Below are 21,630 nucleotides of genomic sequence, written 5' to 3'. Positions count from 1 at the left end.
AATCTCATCCCTCCCTCCAGGGCAGGGAGATGGGCTGGCTTCAAGCAGCATTTTACAAACACAGCTTCACAAGGTGGGAGCACCCCATGTTCCCACACCCTTGTCAGGGTGGTGACAAATAACCAAACCAAGGGGACAAACCCCCTCCCCATTTCTTACCCTCTCTGTCTCTTGCCCTCCCACCCACCCAGGGTGACACAGAAAGGCAGCCAAGCCCCTGGGACCCTGGATCAGCTGATGTGGGGAGCATGGTCAGCACCTTGCCAAAGTGTCTCAGCCCATCCCGACACGGGGGCAAAGCAGAACGAGCTTCAGCCCACCAGCTAACGCAGAAAATGATGCTCAAGCTGACTTTACATCATTTGAGAGCAATTTGGTTTCAAAAACAGGCTGCCCCACTGGAAGGGGCCCTGACTGACAAGGGCAGCAAGGTGAGGAGGTGCAGTGCCCAAACCCACCTTCCCAAAGCCCCAGGCACAGCACGGCACTGGTCACGAGGGAGCCGCACACAGCACAGATCTGTCACACCCCTCAGGCTTTACACACCCCTTCAGCTTCCCGAATCCCTCAGATCTCAGGCTCTAAAGCCATAAAACAGCCAGGGAGGAGGAACAAAGTGGGGGTTCTTTCCTGAAAGGGGAGTGTGGGAGGAGAGGAAGAGATGCTTTTCCTCTGTGCTATGGCCCTGAATTGGGCTCGCTCAGGCTCAAGTCAGCCCAAATCCCAGCAGACCAGCGGGGGATGCTCACCCCAGCCCCGGGACCAGTGGTATGGTGGCTTTGAGGGGTTCAATGGCTGCTGGGGGGGGGGGGGGGGGTCACAGCCAGGCTGAGGGGCCCAGTGGGAGAGCCTGTGGGTGGGAGACGTGATGGGAGGGAAGGGCTGGATGGGCACACAGTGATAGGAGTGTGTCCCCTCCAAGCGTGTCCTGATGGAGAGTGATGGTCCTGGGAGGTGTTTCCTGGGAGGAATCTGGGGCAGCAAGGGGGGGACAAGGGGCAGGGGGTGTGCACAGGATGAGGCAGAAGGGGTGAGTGGCCCTGGGCTCTAATCGTCCTTGTCCTTGGCCCCGTGCTTCAGGATGCGGGTGAACTCCACGTAGTTGAAGTTGCCCTTTTTGTCGATGGGCGCCTCCCGGTACATCTCATCCACCTCCTCGTCGGTGAACCTGTCCCCCATGGTGGTCAGCAGCTCACGCAGGTGGTCCTCGTGGATGAAGCCTGCAAGGAGGGCAGGGGACGGCGTTGGCAGGGGGCAGGAGGAGGGCTGAGCATGGCCCCTTCCCCACCTGTCCCAAAGACACCCCGCTCTGGAGCTGTTCGGGGACCGTTCCCGAGGGTCTGGCCAGCCCTCGGACTGGCTGCATGGCGGAGGGGCTGTGCTCTACCTGACGCCTCCTCGTCGAAGCAGGCGAAGGCGTTGCGGATCACGTCCTCGGGGTCGGTGCCGTTCAGCTTCTCCCCGAACATGGTGAGGAACATGGTGAAGTTGATGGGCCCCGGTGCCTCGCTCATCATCCCCTCCAGGTACTCGTCAGTGGGGTTCTTCCCTGCGGGACACAGGCAGGGGGTGGATGCAGGGCCCTGCTCCCCCAGCTCCCATCCCTGGGCTCAGCCCATGCAAACAGCTGGAAGGGCTTTTTTCCATTGCAAATTGATCTGCTGGTTCTTGTTCACCCACCCCATGAACATGGATTTTCTGCAGTGCCCAGTGCTCTCCCCTCAGCACCTCTCCCAATGCTTTCATCCACACCTGGGAACAAGCTCTGCCTCGGGGGAGGTGCAGTTATTAATTTGCAGTTATTGGAATGAAACCCATGGCTTTTCCTTCCCCTGGCAGCTCCGAGGAGAGGGGCAGCAATCTCCTCACACAAGCCTCATGCTGCTGATGTCCCTGGCACTGCTCCCACCACGGGTGCACCGGGGATGGTTTAGCTGCTCTGCTGAGGTCCGTGCCCCCAGCGCCGGCCCCTCTCTGCTCCCAGAGCTCTGGCTCACCAGGAGGAGCGAGATCCCTCCCATGGTCGGGCAGGACCTCCAGAACAGGTTTGGCTGCCAGGTCAATCATTGACAGACCTCCCAAAGCGCAGTGGAGGTACCGCCGGGAGTGGGAGGAGGGACCCATGGTCTGCAGCAAAGGAGAATGGCTTGGGGCAGGGAGTGGGCACAGACCTGCAAGTCTCAACCAGTCCAGGTATCTCACCAGCACAGAGACCAGCCTGTGTCACCCCAGCTGAGAGCAACGGGAGGGCTTTGCTCCACAGGGGACAGCCCCAGTGACACTCTGGGGTGAGACTACTCGCACACCCCATGGCTGCAGCTGGTGGCTGCTCCCAGGGCAGAGCTTCTCCAGCCCCGAGGGTCTCTTCCCTTCTCCTGAGTGCGCCTGTGAGCAGCACACAGAGCTGCTGCCTGCCCTTGGATGCCTCACAAACACCCCATCTGTGCTCAGCTGGTGGAGCAGAGAAATCCTCCCCCAGCCTTTGAGGCATCCCAGCACAGCCACTGTCCAGCACTGGGCATGGGCACGAGGTCACCCTGCAGCTCTCCTCACTGCCGAGGTGTTCCTGGGGGCAGAGGGGCCCACGGGGCACGAGGGCAGAGTGTCCTCACCGAGGGAAGCCAGCATGTCGTGCAGATCCTCCTTGTCGATGAAGCCATCACGGTTCTGGTCGATCATGTTGAAGGCCTCCTTGAACTCCTGGATCTGCGACTGGTCGAACATGGCGAAGACGTTGGAGGTGGCGCGCTGGGGGCGCTTTTTGGTGGTCTTGGCTTTGGCACGTTTGCTGGACATCTTGGTGGCTGGGGGGCTACCTGGGGGCAGGAGCATCAGGAGGCTGAGCTGGGGGGCCAGGGCAGGGACACACTGCCCCTGGCACCTCCAGTCCTGTGCCTCAGTTTCCCCAGCTGTCACACGCTTCGACAACACAGGGAGATGAGGTGGTCACAGGGTCAGACATGGGGACAGGCAGGACTTGAGCTCTGACGAGTTCCGTGGGCAGTCATGGAGCAGGCAGTGCTCACTGGCTCCCCTTCCCCAGGACTGTCCCCCAGGGGCTGCAGGCAGCCTCCAAACCCACTCACTGCCTGTCCTCTCTGCATGTCTGGGCACAGGGAGAGATGCTCAGCCCAGCACGGGGCTGGGTGCCAGTCCCGGGGACATGGGGATGGATGTCTCAACACTTCAGGCACTGTGGCCATGCCCCTCCAGTCTCCCCTTGCTCTGGCAGGCTCTCCCAGGCCCAGCCCAGCTGCCAGGTTGGTGGGTCAGCCTCGCACCCTCCATGCTGTGGCACAGAAGCAGCCCCAGCACCCAGCAGCCAGCAGGGAGGGGTTATCTGCTCCAGGCACATTCCTCACATACCACTGCTTCCCATGCCCCTCCATCTGTCTGTCCATCCATCCATCCATCCATCCCACCTCCCAGTGGGTCAAAGACCTCTTGCCGCTGCCCTCCCTGTCCAGGTGCCCCCCACCCTGCCCGGGGAGCCCATGGGAAGGGCCCCGAGGCAGAGGAGAGAGGGGACCACTGGCCTCGGCGGGCTGCAGAGCCGGGAGAGGAGCCAAGCAGCCCCAGGGCCGCAGGGCACTGAGGATGGTGCTGACGAATGCTAGGAGAAGGGGGGCAGCAGTGGGACAGCCCCACCTTTGGGGACACAGCTGGGGCAGTGTGTGTCCCATGGGGAATGGCACAGGGACCACGCGGACCCCAAGCACCACCGAGGCAGGACGACAGCAGGAAAACCTGGTTCTTCCAAGGTGGGGGTTCCTGTGCCCAGCCAGAACTGGGGCCCCCAGCAGGAACAGGGCTGGAGCAGAGAGCCCACTCCCACCCCAGGATGGCATCCAGGCCCCCTCAGTCTCTGAGCAGGGGGTCGGTGGCATCCCCACGCTGGCAGAGTGGGGGTGCAGCCAGGGTTTGGGACACCCTGCTCCATGGGAGCTCAACATGCCCACCACGCTGCCTGACAGGAGGATGCTCAGGTTTCTCCCAGGGGAATCCTGCCAGGCTTAGCCCAGCAGGATGGCAGCAAAGCCCAGCTTGGCCTATGGGACAGGCTGGCCTGAGGTCAGCCCAGGGAAGGGACACTGCTCCGAGCCCTCGTGTTTGTGCCGCAGCCATTCCTCCCTCACACACAGCCCGGGGCCTCCTCCAGGCCAGCGCCCGGCTTGGGGAGCAGCTGCAGGGGCAATGGCAAATGAACGGGCCCTGAAGGGATTCTCTGGTGGAAGAGCAGAGTGTCAGTCCTGTGCTCTGTGTGCCCCGTGCCTGGTGGGCAGCAGGACCTCAGCTCCTCATCAGTGCCCTGGGATGGAGCAATCCAGGAGCCACATCCTATCTCATGGAGACACACCCCAGTGAGCTGCAGGCCAGGACTGTCCCTGCTGGGCTGGACACCCTGACTGGGCTGCTCTGGGATCTGCTTCCCAGCTGGGTCCTTAGTGCTGACCCCAGGGGGACCACGGGGTCTTGGGGAACATCCTCTGCTGCTGGCATGGACCAGAGCAGAGCAAACAGCCTTCAAAGAGCCTTCCCCTGCCCTCCCCACACCAGAACCACTCTCCAGGTCTCTCCTTCCCCTCCTGCTATCATTCTCTCAAGGGGTAGCAGAGGCAGAGGCTGGGGTAGGGGACCACCAGCCTGGTCCTCAGCCTGCTGTGGTCTCCAGGTTCCCAGAGCTGGGCTGTGCTGGAAGGACATTCCAGGGGCATCAGGCAGTGCCAAATCACAGCCCAACACACCATGGTGACCAGCCAAGCTCAGAGGGGGCTGGGCACTCTTCCCACACCCTGAGAACGCTCTCATCCCACTGTGGGAGCACCCACCAAGTCCAAGCAAGGCCCTTCATCTGCAGGGGACATCCCCCATGTCCCCAGGAGTCCTCCCTCATCCCCCATATGCCCCCCATTCCAGGATGGAATCCACACCTCCCTCAGCTCCCTCCTTTGTGCCGAGCCCAGCACCTGACAGCAGCCACCAAATCCTCCCACATCCCCCGAACCCTCCATCCCTTCCCAGTCCCCAGGAAAGAGATGTTTGTCACCAGCCAGCCAAGGGGAGCAGCAGGACTGGGGAGCCCAGCTGTGCCCACACTGGGTGAGCAGGAGACCTCATCCCCCCGGTCCATCTCTGCCTGCTGCTTCCTCCAGCACCACAGAGCTCTTTGCAGCAGGTCAGCCCCTCTCTGCATGCCCTGCCAAGCAGCAGTGACACCCCAGGCAGCGCGTGCTGCTGACATCCCTCGGCTCAGTTCAACACCACAACTCCACCAGGCCGAGTCAGAGCCAGAAATAAAACCTCTGCTGCTGGCCCATGGCACTGGGCTCAGCTTTCAAAGCACATCAAATTATTAGCAGAATTATTAGCAGAAGACTATAGAAATAAGCAGGAGTTTTGCTCTCACCGCATGAATTAATATTATCCAAATATTTACCCTGCCCTGACTGTGACCAGCAGCAGCATGGCTTGGCAGCCTCTCCACAGAGACAGTGCTCCTTAGAAGCACTAAGTACGATTTTGACAGCAGATGGATCTGCAGTTTGATCCAGAATGCACCCTGGAAAGATGCTCAGTCCCAAGGTCCAGCTCAGTCGTTCCACCTCTGCTGTTTGACAGCTGCCTTGGGCTGCCTGGGACTTGGGAAGAGATTTTTGGGTCAGTGTGGGGAAAGGTTCCTGTGCATGGATTCTGTGCAGGAATCTGCAGCAAGACCTGATTCAGCTCAAGCAGTCCCTGCTCTGCACAAGGGCTTGATGGCCACGCTGCCCTGGTCCTCGAAGCCATGCTTTCTGGGATTCCCAGAAACTTGGCTCCCAGAGCATTGCAGGGAATGCCTGGCCATCCTGCCCTGCATGCTGGGATGGACTTGGCTCAGACAAGTGGTGCAGCCACCAAACCTCCAGCTTCCTCCTCAGCAAGAGGGAGACTCACGGACACCGGTCCTGCTGCTGGCACCGCCTGCTGAAAGGCCCATCCCAGCACTGCTCCAGCCCAAGAACTTTGGATCCTGGGCAGCAGAGCCAAGGAGGTCAGTGCTGGGTGACACCATGACAGTCACAAACTGATCTGGTCTCCAGCTCACCAGCTGCCCTCATTCCCTTGTCCTCCTGCCACTGCTCCTGCCAAAACAATCTCCCAGCCTCCTGCAGTGGAGGCAAAATGATCTCCCACTGGGCTTGTGCCTCCCCCACCTGAGAGCCAGGCCCAAGGGACCATGGGGCTAACCTAAAGAGTTCATAAATTAGTAAATAGTTTAGTTTGAAAGAGGAAAGGACCCACTGTTATCAGAAATATAAACTGCCATGTGTTTCCTCCTTGGTAAAAACCAAGCAAGCAACTCCATCCTGGTGCTGCTTCCTGGCTGTGCTGGGGAGGGTGGGACAAGCCAAAGGGACATGGCAGTGCTGCCAGGGCAGCCCCAGCCCCGTCCTTCTCCCTCCTGCCTGCTTCCACCCTCCCCTGCAGCTCCTCCTGTGCTGCTCCAGCTCACTCTCCCAGTGGGAGCTCACTGCTGGGCTGAGGAGGCTGTGACAGGATGGGTGGCACGAAGGAGGAGTGGCAGGCAGGGGACAGGGCAGCTCCTCTGGCACAGGCAGCAGCCTATACCCGTCCCCGAGATGTTCACACGTATCCAGCAGCTATGATCTCCCGGGATATGCTACCAAGGGTTTCCCAAGGGTGGCTCCTCAGAAGCTGCTCCAGCAGGAGCCACCTCTGGAAGTGCTGACGAGGCTGCAGTGGGGCTGCCCTGCCATCCCTGGCACAGCCGGGCAGGGACATCTGCTCCAGCAGCTCCTCCACCAGACTCTGGCAGCGAGGGGCACGATGTACCTTTGCTGGATGCTTTGGGCCAGGGAGGGAAAGAGTGATTCCAACAGCCTGGGCTGTCCCGAGGGACACTCCTGCAGGGCAAACATTGGCTCCTCATGGGGACTGTGGTTAAACCTCTGCCCAGAGCCACTTCCCAGAGTGAGCTGTGAGCACCAGCGAGCATGAAGCAGCCACGTTCACTGGTGGGCAAGCACTGGCCCCCCACCACACACGGCCACCCGGCAGCCCCGCACAGGCAGCAGGTCCCACCCCTCCTCCAGGGTGGCACGAGGGCCAGCGGGGTGAGGTGGCACAGGAGGCTGCAGGGCAGTGCAGCAGCCGGGACATCGTTCCACCCGCAAAGCTCTGCCATCCGCAGGCTCCTCTCCCAGCCCCAGGGCTGCTCCGCAGCACGGCGTGTCACGCTGGAGGAGGGAGCAGGGAGCAGCTCATCTTCCCTGCTTCATTTGTTGTTAAACCATCCCTTTCCTCCAGCACAGCCCTGCTCAGGATGCCCGTGGGATGTGGCACTGCTCAGCTTCACCAACGCGGGTTTCTGGTGCCAGGGGAGCCCCACTGCCAGCCAGAGGCACCGGGAGCTGCGGGAGGAGCAGCCCACTCGGCACTGCAGGAATGGAGGCGGCTGCCCTTCTGCTCCTTTTATGGCCTTATTGGAGATGGGAAAGGGAGCCTGGAGGTGAGAGGAAAGCAGAACCCGAGCCCTGGGCTGTGTCTCCAGTCCAGCAACAGCCACCAGCACAGATGCCAGGGAGGAAGGAGCAGGGCAGCATCAGGCAGCCAGAGCAAAGTGTGCAGCAACCCCGGGGACGCAGAATTCATCCCAGCCCTCCCCCAGCTTCCACCAGACACTGGGGACCTGGCCAGGCCCACGCACAGCTGCGGGGCTCGGCTGCAAGCTCAGCAGATGGTTTCTGGACTAGATGCTTCCCACCAAGTTTAGGAGACAAGGACCTCACCATGTGACCCACGCAAACCCTTCCAAAGCACAAGTTCCGCAGCCTTCCACGAGGAGCCCTGGCACAGACACCCTTGGTGTGCCAAGCACCCAGCACCTTCCGATGCCCGGGGAGGCTGGGACATGGACCACCGGCACAAGGTCTTCATGGCCTCGGGCAATCAGCATAACGTGCCCTGGCCGGGGTTTGCTGTTTTCCCAGGGGAATTAAGGGGCTCACCTCGGCGGGGGAATGTGGCCGCAGCGCCTCGGAGGGGGGAGGTGACCGCAAACTCCTCCTACAAACGCACAGAGCCTGCCAGGGAGAGAGGAAAAAAATTCCAGCGACTGAAGGAACCCGACCATCTTTGGTCAGCAGCGGTGGTTGTTGACACTTGCGGATGTTCCACTCCAAAGAATTCAGCTCCGGCCACCGCCTTCTCCTACACATCCATGTTTTAGAGCTTCCCTGGCTTTTATCACAGTCGAGACATTTTGTACCAAAAGGGCACGCTGGGAGGGAAGCCAAGAGGACCTCAAGTTTTCATGGGAAAGACTAAACAAAACACAACATCCCTCTGTGCTTAAGGCTGAAGGAAATGAGCTAAATAAAGTTTTTCTGCCTTACAGAAGTTTATTGCCTGAAGTTGCTCCCAGGTCACCGGGGAGATATCTGAAGTATCACGCATGCATCTGGATCTTGGCTGTGGTCATCAGCAAAAGGACTTGGAGCAAAAGCAGATGTTCCAGACTGGAACAGTCTGAGAGATCAGGAGGTGGGTGAAGCTATGGGCAGCAGGATCCTCTCCTGCAGCTCTGCACTCCCGGGGAAGCCAGGATGTCCCAGCTCCGAGGCACTGCAGACAGCTACCTACACCTTGGCTCAGGACCAATCCTCGCCTGCCCTTACCGGGACATTCCTGCTGGGCCTGGCAAGAGGCTGCCCGGGTACAGGATGCCCGGCAGGGCACGCCGGGGATCCGCCTGCCACCTCGCCCCGTCCCCAGGGCTGACCCCGGCACCGGCACTGGCACCAGCACCGCAGAGGTGGAGGGACGGCGGGGCTGCCTCCCTCTGCTCCTCGAGGCAGACGGGCCAACTCCCCCTGCTCTCCCGGGACGGTCGGGGCTGTTCCCCCTGCTCCCCTCGGCTCCATCCCTCCCGCTCCATCCCTCCGGCTCCATGCCTCCGGCTCCATCCCTCCCGCTCCATCCCGCCCGGGCCTCCCGTGTCCCCCCGCGGCCGCTCGTTCCCGTCCCGGGGCGGGTCCCGGCGGCGCCGCCTCACCTGTCCCGGAGCGGGGAGCTGCAGGAGCTGCGGGAGCTGCAGGAGCTGCGGGAGCTGCGGGCTCTGCGGGACGCGGCTCCGCGGGGCGGGCGGGCTCAGGGTCCCGGCCCGGCCCGGCCCGGCCCATACAAGGCAGAAGAATGCGGCGGGGCCGGGGCGGCGGGGCCGGGGCGGCGGGACGGCCTTATATAGACGTAAGGAGCGGCCCACGCGTGCCCCCGTCCCGCGGGGGATGCGCAGCGCCCGGCGGCACCGGCGATGCCGCGCCCTGCGGAGCCGCGGGCACCCGCGGGTGACGCTGCCGGGGACACGCGGGCCGTGGTTCGCCCTGAGCTCCCCGGAGCAGCTCTGGCTGCGGCGCGGCAGGTCCCGGCTGGCAGGCATGGAGGACCAGGGCCCCTGGGGTTCCGTGGAGAGGCCAGAGAGTGTCCACAGGCTGCACCACGGGTGGCCTCTGTCAATGGTCCCTGTGGCCACGCAAAGGGAACAGTGGCTGGAAGGGTCAAGCAGCCCCTCAAAGGGCCTCTAAAAAGTGGCCTGGAGCAGAGAACAGCTGGGGAACTGCCCCGTTCCCAAGCAGGGATCCAAAGCCTGGAGAAACAGGGCTGGGGAGCTTCTAGCCTTCACCTGAGGCAGCACACATGCTGGTCCTGGGACACCAGGGCAGCAGGTCTTGCTCACATTTCCTTCCCATCAGCAGTCCTGAGCCTCATCACAGTCCTGCAGGCACCAAGAGGAGCTCCTGGTCCTGTGGGATCCCCCTTGGGAGGGTGATGCCCCTCCAGACATCATCCCAGAGGAGATTTGTCTTTGTTTTGTGGGGTCCCACAACACTGGGGGCTGAATTCAGCCTGCAGAGGAGCAGGAAGGTGGGAGAGGGAGACACCAGGCACACTTCTGAGAGGGAGTGTTCTGGGGACCCAACCCTGAGTGGGCAGCCAGAGCAGGACTGCTCTGCTTAAGCATTCCCAGGAGCTCCATCGCTGCCCATGGAGATGGAACTTGAGGGTGAGGACCAGACCCCGATCAGAGGTGCTGAGGGGACAGCATGGAGCACACAGGCTGCACTTGCAGCAACACAGATGAAGAACAGAAATGAGCAATGACACAAACTAATCTTCAGCTGCCATTCTCCTGCAGGGCATCACTGCAAACAACAGCTAAAAAGCAAAAAAAATCCTGTTTCAACCCTGACATGGAAGCAGTGGCCGTGCCCTCTGGCAGCCTGGCCAGACCCTGCCCAGGGCACAGAGTTTGTTTCCACTGGCTCAGAAGACCAGTGACCTGCTCTGCCAAGAGCCTGCCCAAGTTGGGGACATCCTACCCATGTCCCTGTGCTGCTTGGATGAAATGTACAGGGGCATTGCCTCCTCTGGGGAGCCACAGAGGTTCCTGACCCTTCACTGGAAGCAGGCGTCCTGCCTGCAGCCCCTCCAAAGGCCAGGCTGTGGGATCAGAAGCCAGCAAAATGCAGGAATAGAGTTGAAAATGCTGCTGGATGCTATGCCAGGGCAGAGGCAAGTCAGGGAAAGCACAGAACCTTTGTCATGCCCGTAAGCTGGACAGGGGGACCCCAGAAGGTTTGTCTTTTTAATAAAAAATATAAGAAAAGAGAGAAAAAAAGACAAAAAAAAAAAAAAAAAAAAGAAAACCAAAACAAACCACAAAACAAAACCAAAAATCCACCAGGAGTCAGCCAGCCCGAGCTGCCACCCCGTGGCTGGTCCCAGAGTTTTCTGTGCTGGAGAAGCCCAGCCTCAGCAGGGTCCAGGTGTTCCCAGGAGCCCAGCAGGAGCCCAGGAGCCACCTCCAGCCTCTCCGGGGTGGCTGCTGTCCGTCACTGAGCCCTGCTTTCTCGCCACTGGGCAAGTGTCCAGCCTGACCCCTGCAAGGGGAGCTGGTGAAGAGGGGCTGTAGGCACGTGGCAGCTCCTCACAGCTGTCCCTTGAGCCCCATCCAGCCCTGCCTGCCTTCCCCTGCCTGTGCCCAGGGCTGCCCATGTTATCCTCGTGTCTGCCAACACACATCCCTTACCAGCGGCCTGTTTGTACCCTCTGGCACCTCTCCTGCCTCCCTCTTTCAAGCCCAATTTTAATTTGCTTCTCTCTCTCTGTGGATCAGGCAATGGAAATGGAGTAAAGCAAGCCATTTTTTTTAAGAGTAGGAATTTTAGGTCAGTTCCCTGACCAAGTGTCTTCATCACCATGCAAGCATTTCCAGCCCTGTGACTGTTTCCACTCTCCCCAAGCACCAGAGGAGTGTCCTGGGAGCAGGGCTGGAGCCAGGACATGTCCGGCCTGGCCCTGCCGTGGTGTGGGGGTCAGAGGCAAAGGATCTGCCAGAGACACAGCGATGACCCCGCACTGCATGTCCCCTTCCTGGTCATGCCACGTGGGTCCCTTGGCTTGGACCAGCCTCTGGCTTCTGGCAAATGCCCAAGGGGCTAGAGGTGATCAGGGGCCTGATGGCCTTGCAGGAGCAGGGCAAGATACTTGTTAAGTCCATAAGTATCTTGCATAATCTGTATTTAAATTACATGGCCCTGGCTGGAAGTGATCAGAGGTCTGGGACAGGGAGTCCTCTGCCTGTTTTCTCCTCTGTGCTGACCCCACACAGGGTCAGCCTGCACCCACGGGCTCCAGGTCCTGCTGGCAGCAAAGCAGCTGCTGCTGGAGCATTTGGAGCTGCAGTCAGGCTCTGGAGACGCTCAGCATGTCGTGCTTACAGATCTGTGAGACAAAAAGAAATGCAGGACCTCGGGCCTGGGGTTTATTACTGGGGAAAAAGGAACAGTGAAGCTCACGGTGTGCCAGTGCCAGTGGGATGTGCACAGCAGGGGAGGGAGGAAGGGCTTCACACAGGGCACCTGGGCAGGACTCAGCTCCACTGGCACTGGCGAGGATCCCCACAGGATCCACGGCTCCCAGCAGTGCCTGGAGTGGCCCCAGCACTGCCAAGCTCAGCTGCCCAAGGGCACCTGGAATATTGTCAGTAAGGCCCCTCTCTGCACACATAATCACACACTGAGGAGGGTAACAGAGAGTGAGACCCAGCCATACACCCTGCCCACGCCATGCAGGAGTCGTTCCCATGAGGAGGGCAACTGGTTTGAGTACCACTGCTGCTGGAAGGCAAGAATATAAAAAAGAGTCAAATCTTTAGCAGTGCACATGTGATAACTCTATCCACAGCCCCCATATGTTCAGCTGCTCTAAGGGGGGATGAATAACCAGGTAAGAAGCTGCACAACCGCGAGTATTCTAAGGACTCCCAACCCTCCGGCCCTATGGCCCCAGGAAGCAACTGTGGAGCCTCCAGAGCCTGGCTGTGAACCGAGATCCCCACGTGGCGGCCGTGTTTGCAGGCTCAGTGACATCGCAGGGGTGCGAAGGGCTGCCCCCTCTCCCACCCAGTAACACTGCGACTGCTGTCCGGCCCTTTCGCTGGGGAGTGGCATGGCATGGCCTGGCATAGCCTAGTCTGGCCTGGCCTGGCCTGGCCTGGCCTCTCCCCTCCCCTCCCCTCCCCTCCGCCCCGCCCCGCCTTGGCCCCTCTCGCCCGCCGTAGGGCGGCGGCCCCGCGCCAGTCACGTGTCCCGGAGGCGCGCGGCGATTGGCGGCGCGCGGGCGGGGCCGGTTCCGGCCGGGCGGGCGGATCCCGGCGCAGGATCGCGGTGAGGGATCCCGGCGGGGCGGGATGAGCGGCGGGCGGCGCCGGGACGAGCCGCCGCACCCGCAGCACCACGCGGTGGCCAACGGCGGCGCGGCCGGGCGCGGCTCCGTGTGGGGCAAAGCGCTGCGTAGCGACTCCGCCTGGCACGACAAGGTGGGACCGGGGCGGTGGCACCGGAGGGGGCCCTGAGTTGCGGGCTCGGGGACGGGCCGGGACCCGCCCGGCGCGGCGGCTCCGTCCCACGGGGGTGCCGGAGGAGCCGTCGTCTCTGAGCGCGGGTGAAGCCCCCGCGGGGACCCGGCGGGCTGAGCCGGTGCCGCGCCCGGGCCGTGCCGCGGCTGTGGCGGAGCTCGCCGGCGCCCGGTGCCCACAGCGCCGTGAGCGGCGGGGTGTCTGGGGGGTGAATGCTCCTGTTCCGAGCATTCCGCCGCCCCACCGAGAACCAGGGCCGTGTTTCCGCGTCCCCCGTGCCCGCACGTGGCCCGGCCGGTGCCCCGGGTGCCGCAGCACGCCCAGCTCTTCGGGCGTGGAGCCAAGGCAAACACAGGGTTAAAACACCTCAGTTACTTTTGGCTTGTGGTTTAAAACTCTTTTTGGATCAAATAAAAATTGCCCTTGTATAGTTCAAGGGGAAATAGAATCCAGTTGCCGAAGTTTTCCCGTGTGCTGCAGTGCTCCTGCTCAGTGCTTCTCCCTGCCGCCGCCTCCCAGCAGCACAGCCGCCAGCTGCCCGGAGCTCCCGCTGGAGCGCGGCTCCTGCCGGCTCCCTGGCCCGGCCTGGGCACACAGCGCGTGTTCCAGGGCCTCTGCTCCCTGGCTTTGGCTGTGCCTTTTGGCGTGGGGAAGGCGCACGCTCTGTTTCCTTGGGGGACAGGCAGGAATCTGTGTCACTTTTTCCTTACCTGTTGCTCCCGGAACTGGTGGGGCTCGTGTGGCCTTGCCCCCTCACCTCTGGCAGATGGAGCTGGAATTTCAGTCAGCAGGGGAGCAGGGACAGCTGTGCCAATGTTTTGACACAGTAGGATGTGAACTGAAGGCTGAGCTGCCTGACAAGCTCAGTGACCAGCAGAAATGTCTGTATCTGACGTGGATCCACATCTTCCACATGGAGCGGAACAGCTGGCACATCCCACAGGCTTAGGTGGGATCACAAGGGCTTTGGTGTTTGGGGGAATGCTGAGACAATCCCAGTCCTGGGGAGGCTGAGGAAAGAGACGTCAGCTGAAGTGAATCTTACTAAAGTGTGAGCCAGCACTGCTGGGCTGCAGCAGCTGCAGGAGTGTGGGGCCTTGGACTAAAAGGAATGAGCACACCCCTGCTGCTCGGGAAGCACAGCAGTTCTCGTGGTGTGAGTGAGGTATGGCTGTGCTTTGGAGTTGCCCTGAGCGCTCTTGGGTGCAGGAGGGCCTGGGGCAGAGTGGGTGGAACAGTCTTAAAGCATAAACAGTTCTTTAAACTTTTATTCTGGGGGATTATTATTGCACCTTTAGTAAATAAGGGGACTAGAGACTTGTTTGCCAATGCAGTTGGCCCGTCGGAGGACAAAGCTGTGTGTTTAATGTGGAAGCTGAGAAGTCCAGGGTGCATGATGCCCTAAGCTGCTTTATCTGTTCTGAGTGCAGTATTTTATACTCTGAGTGGGGATCCAAGTATGCTGAATTTTCACCTGTTAATTGTGTGGTGCTTTAATAAATGCCAACGTTTTTCTTGTGCTTTATCTCCTCAGGACGAGTTTTTAGATGTGATCTACTGGTTCCGGCAGATCATTGCGGTTATTTTGGGAATCATCTGGGGAGTAGTTCCACTGAAGGGATTCGTGGGAATAGCAGTGTAAGGTTTATTTCCTTTTCTGTCTCGTGTACTTTCCCACATTTGGCCTGGCCTGGGAGCCTGTTTGAGGCTGTGCTGTGAACAGTGGGCTTGGCTAAAGGCAGGCTCTGCCTGCTCTGGGTCTCACAGCCAACGTTGCATTCCAGACTGTTGGTTGCCATGAAATTCATCCAAATCATAACATGTCCATCAGTTTCTTTCCCCTCAGCCTGATTAATACTTTTTAAAATTATTATTTGTTTTGTTGTTAAAAAGGGCAATGGCAGAAGAAGGGAACTAGAGTTTCAGTTACCTGGTATGTGTGTCCTGCGTGTGTGGGAAGGGCTGGGAGCGGGGTTCCTGGTGTGATCACCCAGGAAGGATCCATGGGGGGAAGGTGTGCACCTCCTGGGCTTTGAGCCAGGAGCCCTGCTCAGACAGGAGGTTCTATCAGCAGACAAGAGGGGCAGCTGCTCCGTGAAAGAAAAGGTTTGCTCAGAACATGAGAGGCCGCAGGTCCCAAGCAGGCAGAGTGGCCCTGGCAGAGTGGCACCGGCAGAGCTCCGGCAGCACTCCTGGCTTCCTGACGTGGCTCTTTCAGCCAGTCAGGGCTGAAGTGGGGAAGGCAGTGCCTGGAAGGGGGTGTGTGCATTGAATCCCCACAAGACATGTGAGCTGGGTCACCTCCCCAGAGGTGTCTGAAGGCTGCAGTGAGTTATGAACTGAAAATCTGTTTGGCCCTGACATGTGCCTGGAACAGGGACAGCAGAGGTGGGGACACAGCCCTGCTCTCTGGACACTGGCTCTGGGAAGGTGCTGGATCTGCTCTGGGAGTCTCTGTTTGCAAATGTCTCTGCCTAGCCAAGGTCTCAATAGCCTGCAGGGGCTCTTTCAAGGAAGTGACTGAGCTGCCTGGCAAGCATTGCAGGAAAAGAATTACTCTTTGCTTCCTGTCTGCTGATGAAGGATATTTCACTGTATGGTATGTGGGGTACCTGCAGCCTGTGCCACTGAATGATGGTTCCTAACCTCTTCCCTGCAGATTCTGCCTGATCAATGCTGGTGTTCTGTACCTCTACTTCAGCAGCTTCCAGCAGATAGATGAGGAGGAGTATGGTGGGACGTGGGAGCTGACGAAGGAGGGATTCATGACATCTTTTGCACTGTTTCTGGTAATGCCTCTTGCTTTCTTTAAGTTGATCTGTGAATTGTGTTGGTGCACTTTCTGAAGACCTGGAAGAAGAGCAGGTGAAGTGGTGAGAGAAGACAGATTGTGTTAACACCATTGAATAAGTGGCAGTGATTGGGAAAGAAAATCCCAAAATCTGATGGCTGCTGCCTGTGAAATACAGTGCTGACACCTGGGGTTTCTCTGTAGGAAAGGATGCATCAACCACTCCCATCCTCTGTCCCAGATATCCTGGAGTTCCATCCCATCTCGAACTAGTTACACCTGGACTGGTGTTTTGGGTGTCTTTGTTTTTCCCTTACTCCCCTCCCCGAAGTCTCTGATCACAGCACTTGATTTGCTGGTGCTTCTAAATCCCTGGAGGAGCTGTGGTGGGATTTTAATGTGGAAAGGCTGGGCGCCCCAGGCAGCAGATAAGTCGAACGCCACCATTTGTGGCACGTGGTGATCCTAAGATCTCTCCAGGACCACCTCAAAGCTGGAATTCAGTCCCCAGTCCCCTAGTGAGAGCAAGGCCCGAGGCTCGTTTGCTGTGTCTGAGCCCTCTCCAGAGGCATCCAAATAACCTTCCCTTCCTTTCCTTCCCACAGGTTGTTTGGATAATCTTCTATACTGCCATCCACTATGATTGACACAGTCTGCAGCATTTGCCTGTCAAATCAGTCGTCAGTAAATAGAGAAGGTTCTAATAAATCCTAGTCTTTAGTGGACTGGTGGGAAAGTGGGGAAGTCAAACCAGCTCTCCTCTGTACCAGTGGTCTGGGTAGCCTGGAGGAGCCCCAACTCTTCTGCTGGAGAAGCCTGTCTCCGTTTTATACACCTGTGAATTATTGGAACTATTAAAAAGCCATTGGAATTTTTGGAAGTGGTTCAAGACTGTTCAAATTTGGAACTTCCTGTGACTCTAGCCAGTAACTCTATCAAACTCCTGTGTGCTGAAGGTCGAATTCTGTTAATTTAATGTATGTATGCCCTTCTGTTCGAAATCTGTCATTAAACCCTGACTTGTCTTCCATGGTTGTCCTTTAGACAAACAGTGTTTCAAAAGCAGTTGTAGATACGTGGGCAGAAGGCCCAGCAGCACCCAGGACATGAGCTGGTGGCCGTCCTTAGCATGTTTTTGTAGTAACCAGATCTGATTTGATTAAACAGACTGTGTTGTTACCATTTCTAATATTTTTTTGTTTTACTTGCAAATCAGTTGTCGATCAGAATTTTTAAATGCTTTTTGCTGAAGACAAATTTTTAAGTGATTTTGCTAGGAAGAATTGCTCCATTTGGTGAACCAAGATGTATTCAGGAGGCTTAGAAGCTCCACTGCACTCTGCCAGCCTGACTATGAAGTTGCCATCACATACCTCAGAGCTTCGTAGTCTCGAAGGAGTCATTCTGGATATACCCTGTTAAATGTTAGCGTTTCAGTTTGGTTTTAAGCTCTTGAATTCAACTGCTCCTTGTTCATAAATGCAGGAGACTAAAACACAATCGAGGCAGCTATTATCTTAAATGCAAAAGTACCAATTTGCAAATTGGGCAGAGTACACAACCTCTGGTCTGGGAGGTGCTTGATCACTTCATAGCTCAGTCCCTCCTTAGCCATGCCCTTTTGGTGCATCAGTGGGGAGTCTCTGCTTTAAGATATTTTTTAAGAACGTGTCTTTCAGAAATAGTTCTTGGGAAACACGCACAGTCCTTGTTATTGTCAGAGGACCTTGTAGTCTTGTTGCCATATGGCCCTTGCTTCTCTAAACAGTTCAGGCACCCAGAAAGAGTCCTGACCTACTGCTGCCTTATAGTGAGGGGTTGATAGTTTAGTGTGCTCTTGCTGCAAGCCTGCATTGCCTCCTCGCTGGTGGAAGTGCCACAGCCTGGCTCTCACTGGGAGTGCAAAGCCAGGGATCTCAATCTCCAAGTGCTGAGCCAGAGTGAGCCTCCGTTTTTACCAGGGAAAATCTGTCTGTTCTTGGTGGAAGAAACAGCCCTGGTTATTTTAGGTCCTTGGGATGCCAAGGGACGAGTGCAATAGCAGACAGCTTCTGCTACTTGTGAGTGGCCAATTTAAGTAAATGATCTCAAATAAAAACTTCATTTTCTCTTCCCTATCCCCAAACTTGCTCAAACTTTTAGTCTGCTACTTTCTTTTCCTCTCCTATCAGCTGAAATCATTAACTTCCCATGAGAATTGCACAGCCTGCTAGTTCTAGGTCACCCTTTCCTGCTGGCATCTGTCTGCATCTTAGCTGCTCACAGCCATCAGTAAAACCATTGTATACTTGAAATGCTCCAATAAATGTTGCCTGAATAATCCACTGTGCAACTTCTGTGTCCTCTGGTCTTTGATGTTTTGTAAAATGGTAGGAGTGTGGGATTCCTTTCAGAGTTGGATATTTTGGTAAAGTTTTTGGGATTCTCAGGTCTCTGGTGCTGCACTTGGAGAAGAGGCCAGAAGCAGTTGCAGTGGTAGCTAATGCTTAGATCCATGCTTCGGCTAAGCAGGCTAAGCTGAGTGTTGCCTGTTCAAGCTGTTCTGCTCCTTTAGTGACTGTCCCTGCCCTGTGCCACTGCTCATTCTAGAGTGCTCAGGTGTGGCCTGGAGCAGGACTAGGAGCACTGCTGTACCACATGCAGAGAGAGTGCAGAGCTGCTTCCCTGCCCCTTTGCTCTGTTCCTTGCTTCCCTGTGCTCCCACCAGCTCACTTCCTTGGACAGTTCGGTGCAGTTCTAGTGGCTGGAAGCTGAACCTGAGCTGAGGGGGATTCTCTGTTGAGGAGGATCATGACCATGAACAGACACTGGCCTCTCGATCTCTTCAAGGCTCCTTGTGAAGAATTTACTGATTGCTGTTGCTCAGCTGCAGGTTTTTATCTCTTCAGGTTCTTGTTTTAAGGGGTGCCTCAGGGGCTAGGAGCTGGTATCCCCTGTGCTGGTCAGCAACAGAACTAAGGCTTTGGTGTCTGCTCACAAAGGAAGGAGTTAATTTTAAGAAGCTCAAGGGAATGTGGCAGCCAGGAGATGGGAGCCAAGCATCTTGCAAACGATGAGAACTGTAAATACAGTGTGGGGGGGGGGTTGCAGAGATTTGGTCTAGCAGAGAGCATGGTTTGGTGCTGGGAGGACAGGAGAGCAGTGGCTGACAGGAGCAGGGAACGCTGTGGGAGGGCAGGGCTTGGGCAGCACCCCTGCCCTCACAGTTCTGCCCTGGTGCAACAAGCTTGCTCTGCTCTCTCCACGCCTTGGTGGGAAAGAGCCAATGGCTGGAGGGGGTCAGTGCTACCATAGAGCCTCAGCTCGGGGAGAAAAAGGTCCTTCCTGCACTGGAGAGCTGGGCTGTGGGAGCCCCAGCTGTCGGGATACAGTTCCAGCAGGAGCTGTATCCTTACGGAGCTCACAAGGGGGTGCAGAGAGGAGGCTGCACTGCCCACAGTGGAGCTCCCTGCAGAACATCACCTTGGCTTTCAGCAAAGAGCAGCCAGTCCCTGGCAGGAAGGAGAGAGGTATCCCCTGGCCTAGCCTTGCTGAGAGGCGAGCAGCAAGTGTTTTGTGGGGTGGAAATGGTAAAGGAGTTTCTGGTGGTCCCTGGGCTCCAGGCACAGGATGTGCTACAACTAATGCAAGTTACTGTGGGTGTTAAAGGGAGAAAACTGGGGTGGGTGCCAAGGACTGTTGGAGGGTGGCTGTGCCCCCAGGCATCTCACGTCCTGCCAATCCCAGCTGTCAGAGCCCAGCCAGACCTGCCACTGGCACCGAGCAGTGCCTGTTGGGGTGGCAGCACCCCCTAAGGAGTCTCTGTCCCCTTCACGGGGTGTCACCATCTCTGCAGTTCCCCAGCTCGATTTCCAAGCTTTCAGCTGCCCACAGTTGTCCCAAAGCTTGTAACATTCAAATAAACTTCTTTTATAAACCAATTAAACTAGATAAACCAATTAAACCTCAGCCAACATTTGAATACAGATTCGTGCTGTGAAACAGAATTGGAACTACCTGACTGTAAGAATTCTCAAGATTTTAGAAGGGTACCCTGGAATGCACAATCCCTACGCGATGAGCTGAGGGCTCTCAGCCTCGAGGAACTTTCTGCTGACCCCTGCTGACCCGCAGCTCTCAGGAGCAACTCCACTGCCCCCAGCGTGGCTCCTTCTAGAGCCTCGTGGGATCTGATCTAATGGGACAGAGTCACATTAACCCTCTCTGACCAGGGCTCTGACCTTCTGCCCCACCACAGCCGCAGGGGCTGGTCAGGCTGGAGCCAGCCGTGACATGACCAAGGGGTGGCAGGTCACAGGGGCTGAGGTGGCTGCTCCTGCCACAGCCAATTGGTTTGGGTTTGTCATAAACACCACAGAGGCAGAGGCTGGGTTGGTGGGTTGATCCTCTGCCAGGCAGTGGGTGGAAGAGGATGCAGTGTGGACATAGCTCCTGGCCCTGGAGAACATGCAGTGATGGGGAAAAGACCCCTCCAGCTGCTGAGGATAGGAAGACTGGAGAGATGCCTGAAAGTGGAGCAGGCTGAGACTGGCTTGCAAAATCCAAACTATTCTACTCCTACTCCTATCCCTATTCCTATTTATTTATTTACTATAGCTGGCAATGGCCATGACGCCCTCGGGCTGCTGAAGGCACAACCAAAACCTTGCCAGTGCCACAGCAAAGGAAGATTTACAAGTCCCTGCGTTGAGGAACACCGAGCCAGTGGAGCTGCTCACGCAGGGGATTAGCTGGCTCATTGGAGGATGAGAAAGTAAGACACATACCTGTCAGGTGACCTCCCCAGAGCCAAACAGCCCAGCACTCCGCATGCTCTGCCTCCCAAAACAACAGATGTCCAGGATACGTAGGGGCAGTAGATGGATTCTTCAGATCTGGTAGCCAAAGAACCAAGTGTATGTGCCAAGTCGAGAGAGAGCCCAGTGTTGTTGCAGGGATAAGGAATTTTCACCATTTTTTTGGACCATGATAAGAAACAACATCTTCCATCTTCCAGTTATTTTACTGGTGTTTTTTAGGTCAATCTCTGAAAGAAGTGTAGTGGGAAAAAATAAATGTTTCAGCCAGTTTGATCTCAGAAACATCCATGTAAACCAGCCCACCCCCACACCGCATACCACTCCCGCATGTATGTCCACCACAACTCTTTGCCAAAAGGGAACTGTTGGTAACCACAGCTCAGGCCTGCCCCAGGCATGGCTGGTCCTGTGCCCCCATCTGGGCTCCCCCCGGCTCTGTGCTGGTTCCCTGTGCTGCCCAGCAGCCTCAGCCCCTCCTGACACCTGTGCCGGTGCTGCTGGAGCCAGGAGCAGGGAGCCACCAGTGCCAGGTGAGCCTGGCCAGCTGCACCTGCAAACACCAACCCAAACCCGCTGTGCTGCGGAGGGGACCACGATCTGCGGCTCTCATCCCAGAGGGCCACACGCACGAGCAGCCAAGGATGGACGGCTGTGGCAGAGCAGACACCCGGCTCTCTCACGGCACCGCTCGCTGAGGGTCCCACCGGGTGCCCCCGTGCCCCGCGACAAGGAGTGACATGTGAGCCCCCTGCTACGGGCTGGCTGTGGCGGCGACATCATGTCCATGCACATCCCCTGGAAAACTCTTTCAGCCTTCGGGAGGCAGGACTGAGGAGTCTCGGATGCAGCTCCCTGGAGGCTCGGCCCGGAACGCGAACCCGCCCGGTGCGGTGGGGCTGGGCTGATCCGCTCGGTGCGGGTCAGCGGCGAAGGGGAGCTCGGGCCACGCAGCAGCCCCGGCTGGAGCCGGGCCCGGCCCTTCCCCTCCGCCTCGGGTCCCGAGTCCCGGGTCCCGGTCCTGGCTGCCCCCGGCAGCACCCAGGACAAAACGAAGCCGGGACCCGCCAGCGCCCGCCAGCCCCGGGGAGGAGCCGCCCCTGCCGGCCCGGCCCCTTCCGGCG

General features: G+C 58.0%; 2 protein-coding genes and 1 long non-coding RNA gene across 4 annotated transcripts; 1 reads left to right on the top strand and 2 right to left on the bottom strand.

Moving 5' to 3' along the window:
• Positions 1-518: 518 nt before the first annotated feature.
• On the bottom strand, positions 519-9,141 carry MYL9 (myosin light chain 9). The gene is made up of 5 exons (XM_048322001.1): positions 9,056-9,141; positions 8,010-8,084; positions 2,613-2,816; positions 1,388-1,549; positions 519-1,220 (listed from the first exon to the last, which is right to left on the bottom strand). The coding sequence occupies exons 3-5, from the start codon at positions 2,794-2,796 to the stop codon at positions 1,048-1,050; spliced, it is 519 nt and encodes a 172-aa protein (XP_048177958.1). The 5' UTR covers positions 2,797-2,816; positions 8,010-8,084; positions 9,056-9,141; the 3' UTR covers positions 519-1,047.
• A 3,568-nt stretch (positions 9,142-12,709) lies between these two features.
• On the top strand, positions 12,710-18,042 carry RAB5IF (RAB5 interacting factor). The gene is made up of 4 exons (XM_048321627.1): positions 12,710-12,880; positions 14,454-14,557; positions 15,579-15,708; positions 16,316-18,042. The coding sequence occupies exons 1-4, from the start codon at positions 12,752-12,754 to the stop codon at positions 16,355-16,357; spliced, it is 405 nt and encodes a 134-aa protein (XP_048177584.1). The 5' UTR covers positions 12,710-12,751; the 3' UTR covers positions 16,358-18,042.
• LOC125334608 lies at positions 14,160-21,590 on the bottom strand. Of its 2 annotated transcripts, XR_007207179.1 has the most exons (3): positions 21,074-21,590; positions 20,477-20,736; positions 14,160-15,769 (listed from the first exon to the last, which is right to left on the bottom strand). It is a non-coding gene; the product is annotated as an uncharacterized LOC125334608 (long non-coding RNA). The 2 variants fall into 2 exon arrangements; XR_007207180.1 differs by having other exon boundaries at positions 20,477-21,590.
• Between the last annotated feature and the right edge of the window lie 40 nt (positions 21,591-21,630).

This window comes from Corvus hawaiiensis, chromosome 17 (assembly GCF_020740725.1).
Source record: "Corvus hawaiiensis isolate bCorHaw1 chromosome 17, bCorHaw1.pri.cur, whole genome shotgun sequence".
NCBI lineage: Eukaryota > Metazoa > Chordata > Aves > Passeriformes > Corvidae > Corvus > Corvus hawaiiensis.
Note: the sequence above shows the minus strand (reverse complement) of the source record. Positions and strands in the feature narration are given on the sequence as shown.

What these genes read in the sequence shown, in the direction of transcription:
- MYL9 (XM_048322001.1), bottom strand. Translation starts at nt 2,796, where the DNA reads ATGTCCAGCAAACGTGCCAAAGCCAAGACCACCAAAAAGCGCCCCCAG. An exon ending in CGACATGCTGGCTTCCCTCG is followed by an intron (nt 1,550 to 2,612) that starts GTGAGGACACTC and finishes TGTGTCCCGCAG; the next exon opens with GGAAGAACCCCACTGACGAG. An exon ending in CTTCGACGAGGAGGCGTCAG is followed by an intron (nt 1,221 to 1,387) that starts GTAGAGCACAGC and finishes CCCTCCTTGCAG; the next exon opens with GCTTCATCCACGAGGACCAC.
- RAB5IF (XM_048321627.1), top strand. Translation starts at nt 12,752, where the DNA reads ATGAGCGGCGGGCGGCGCCGGGACGAGCCGCCGCACCCGCAGCACCAC. An exon ending in ACTCCGCCTGGCACGACAAG is followed by an intron (nt 12,881 to 14,453) that starts GTGGGACCGGGG and finishes TTATCTCCTCAG; the next exon opens with GACGAGTTTTTAGATGTGAT. An exon ending in CATCTTTTGCACTGTTTCTG is followed by an intron (nt 15,709 to 16,315) that starts GTAATGCCTCTT and finishes TCCTTCCCACAG; the next exon opens with GTTGTTTGGATAATCTTCTA.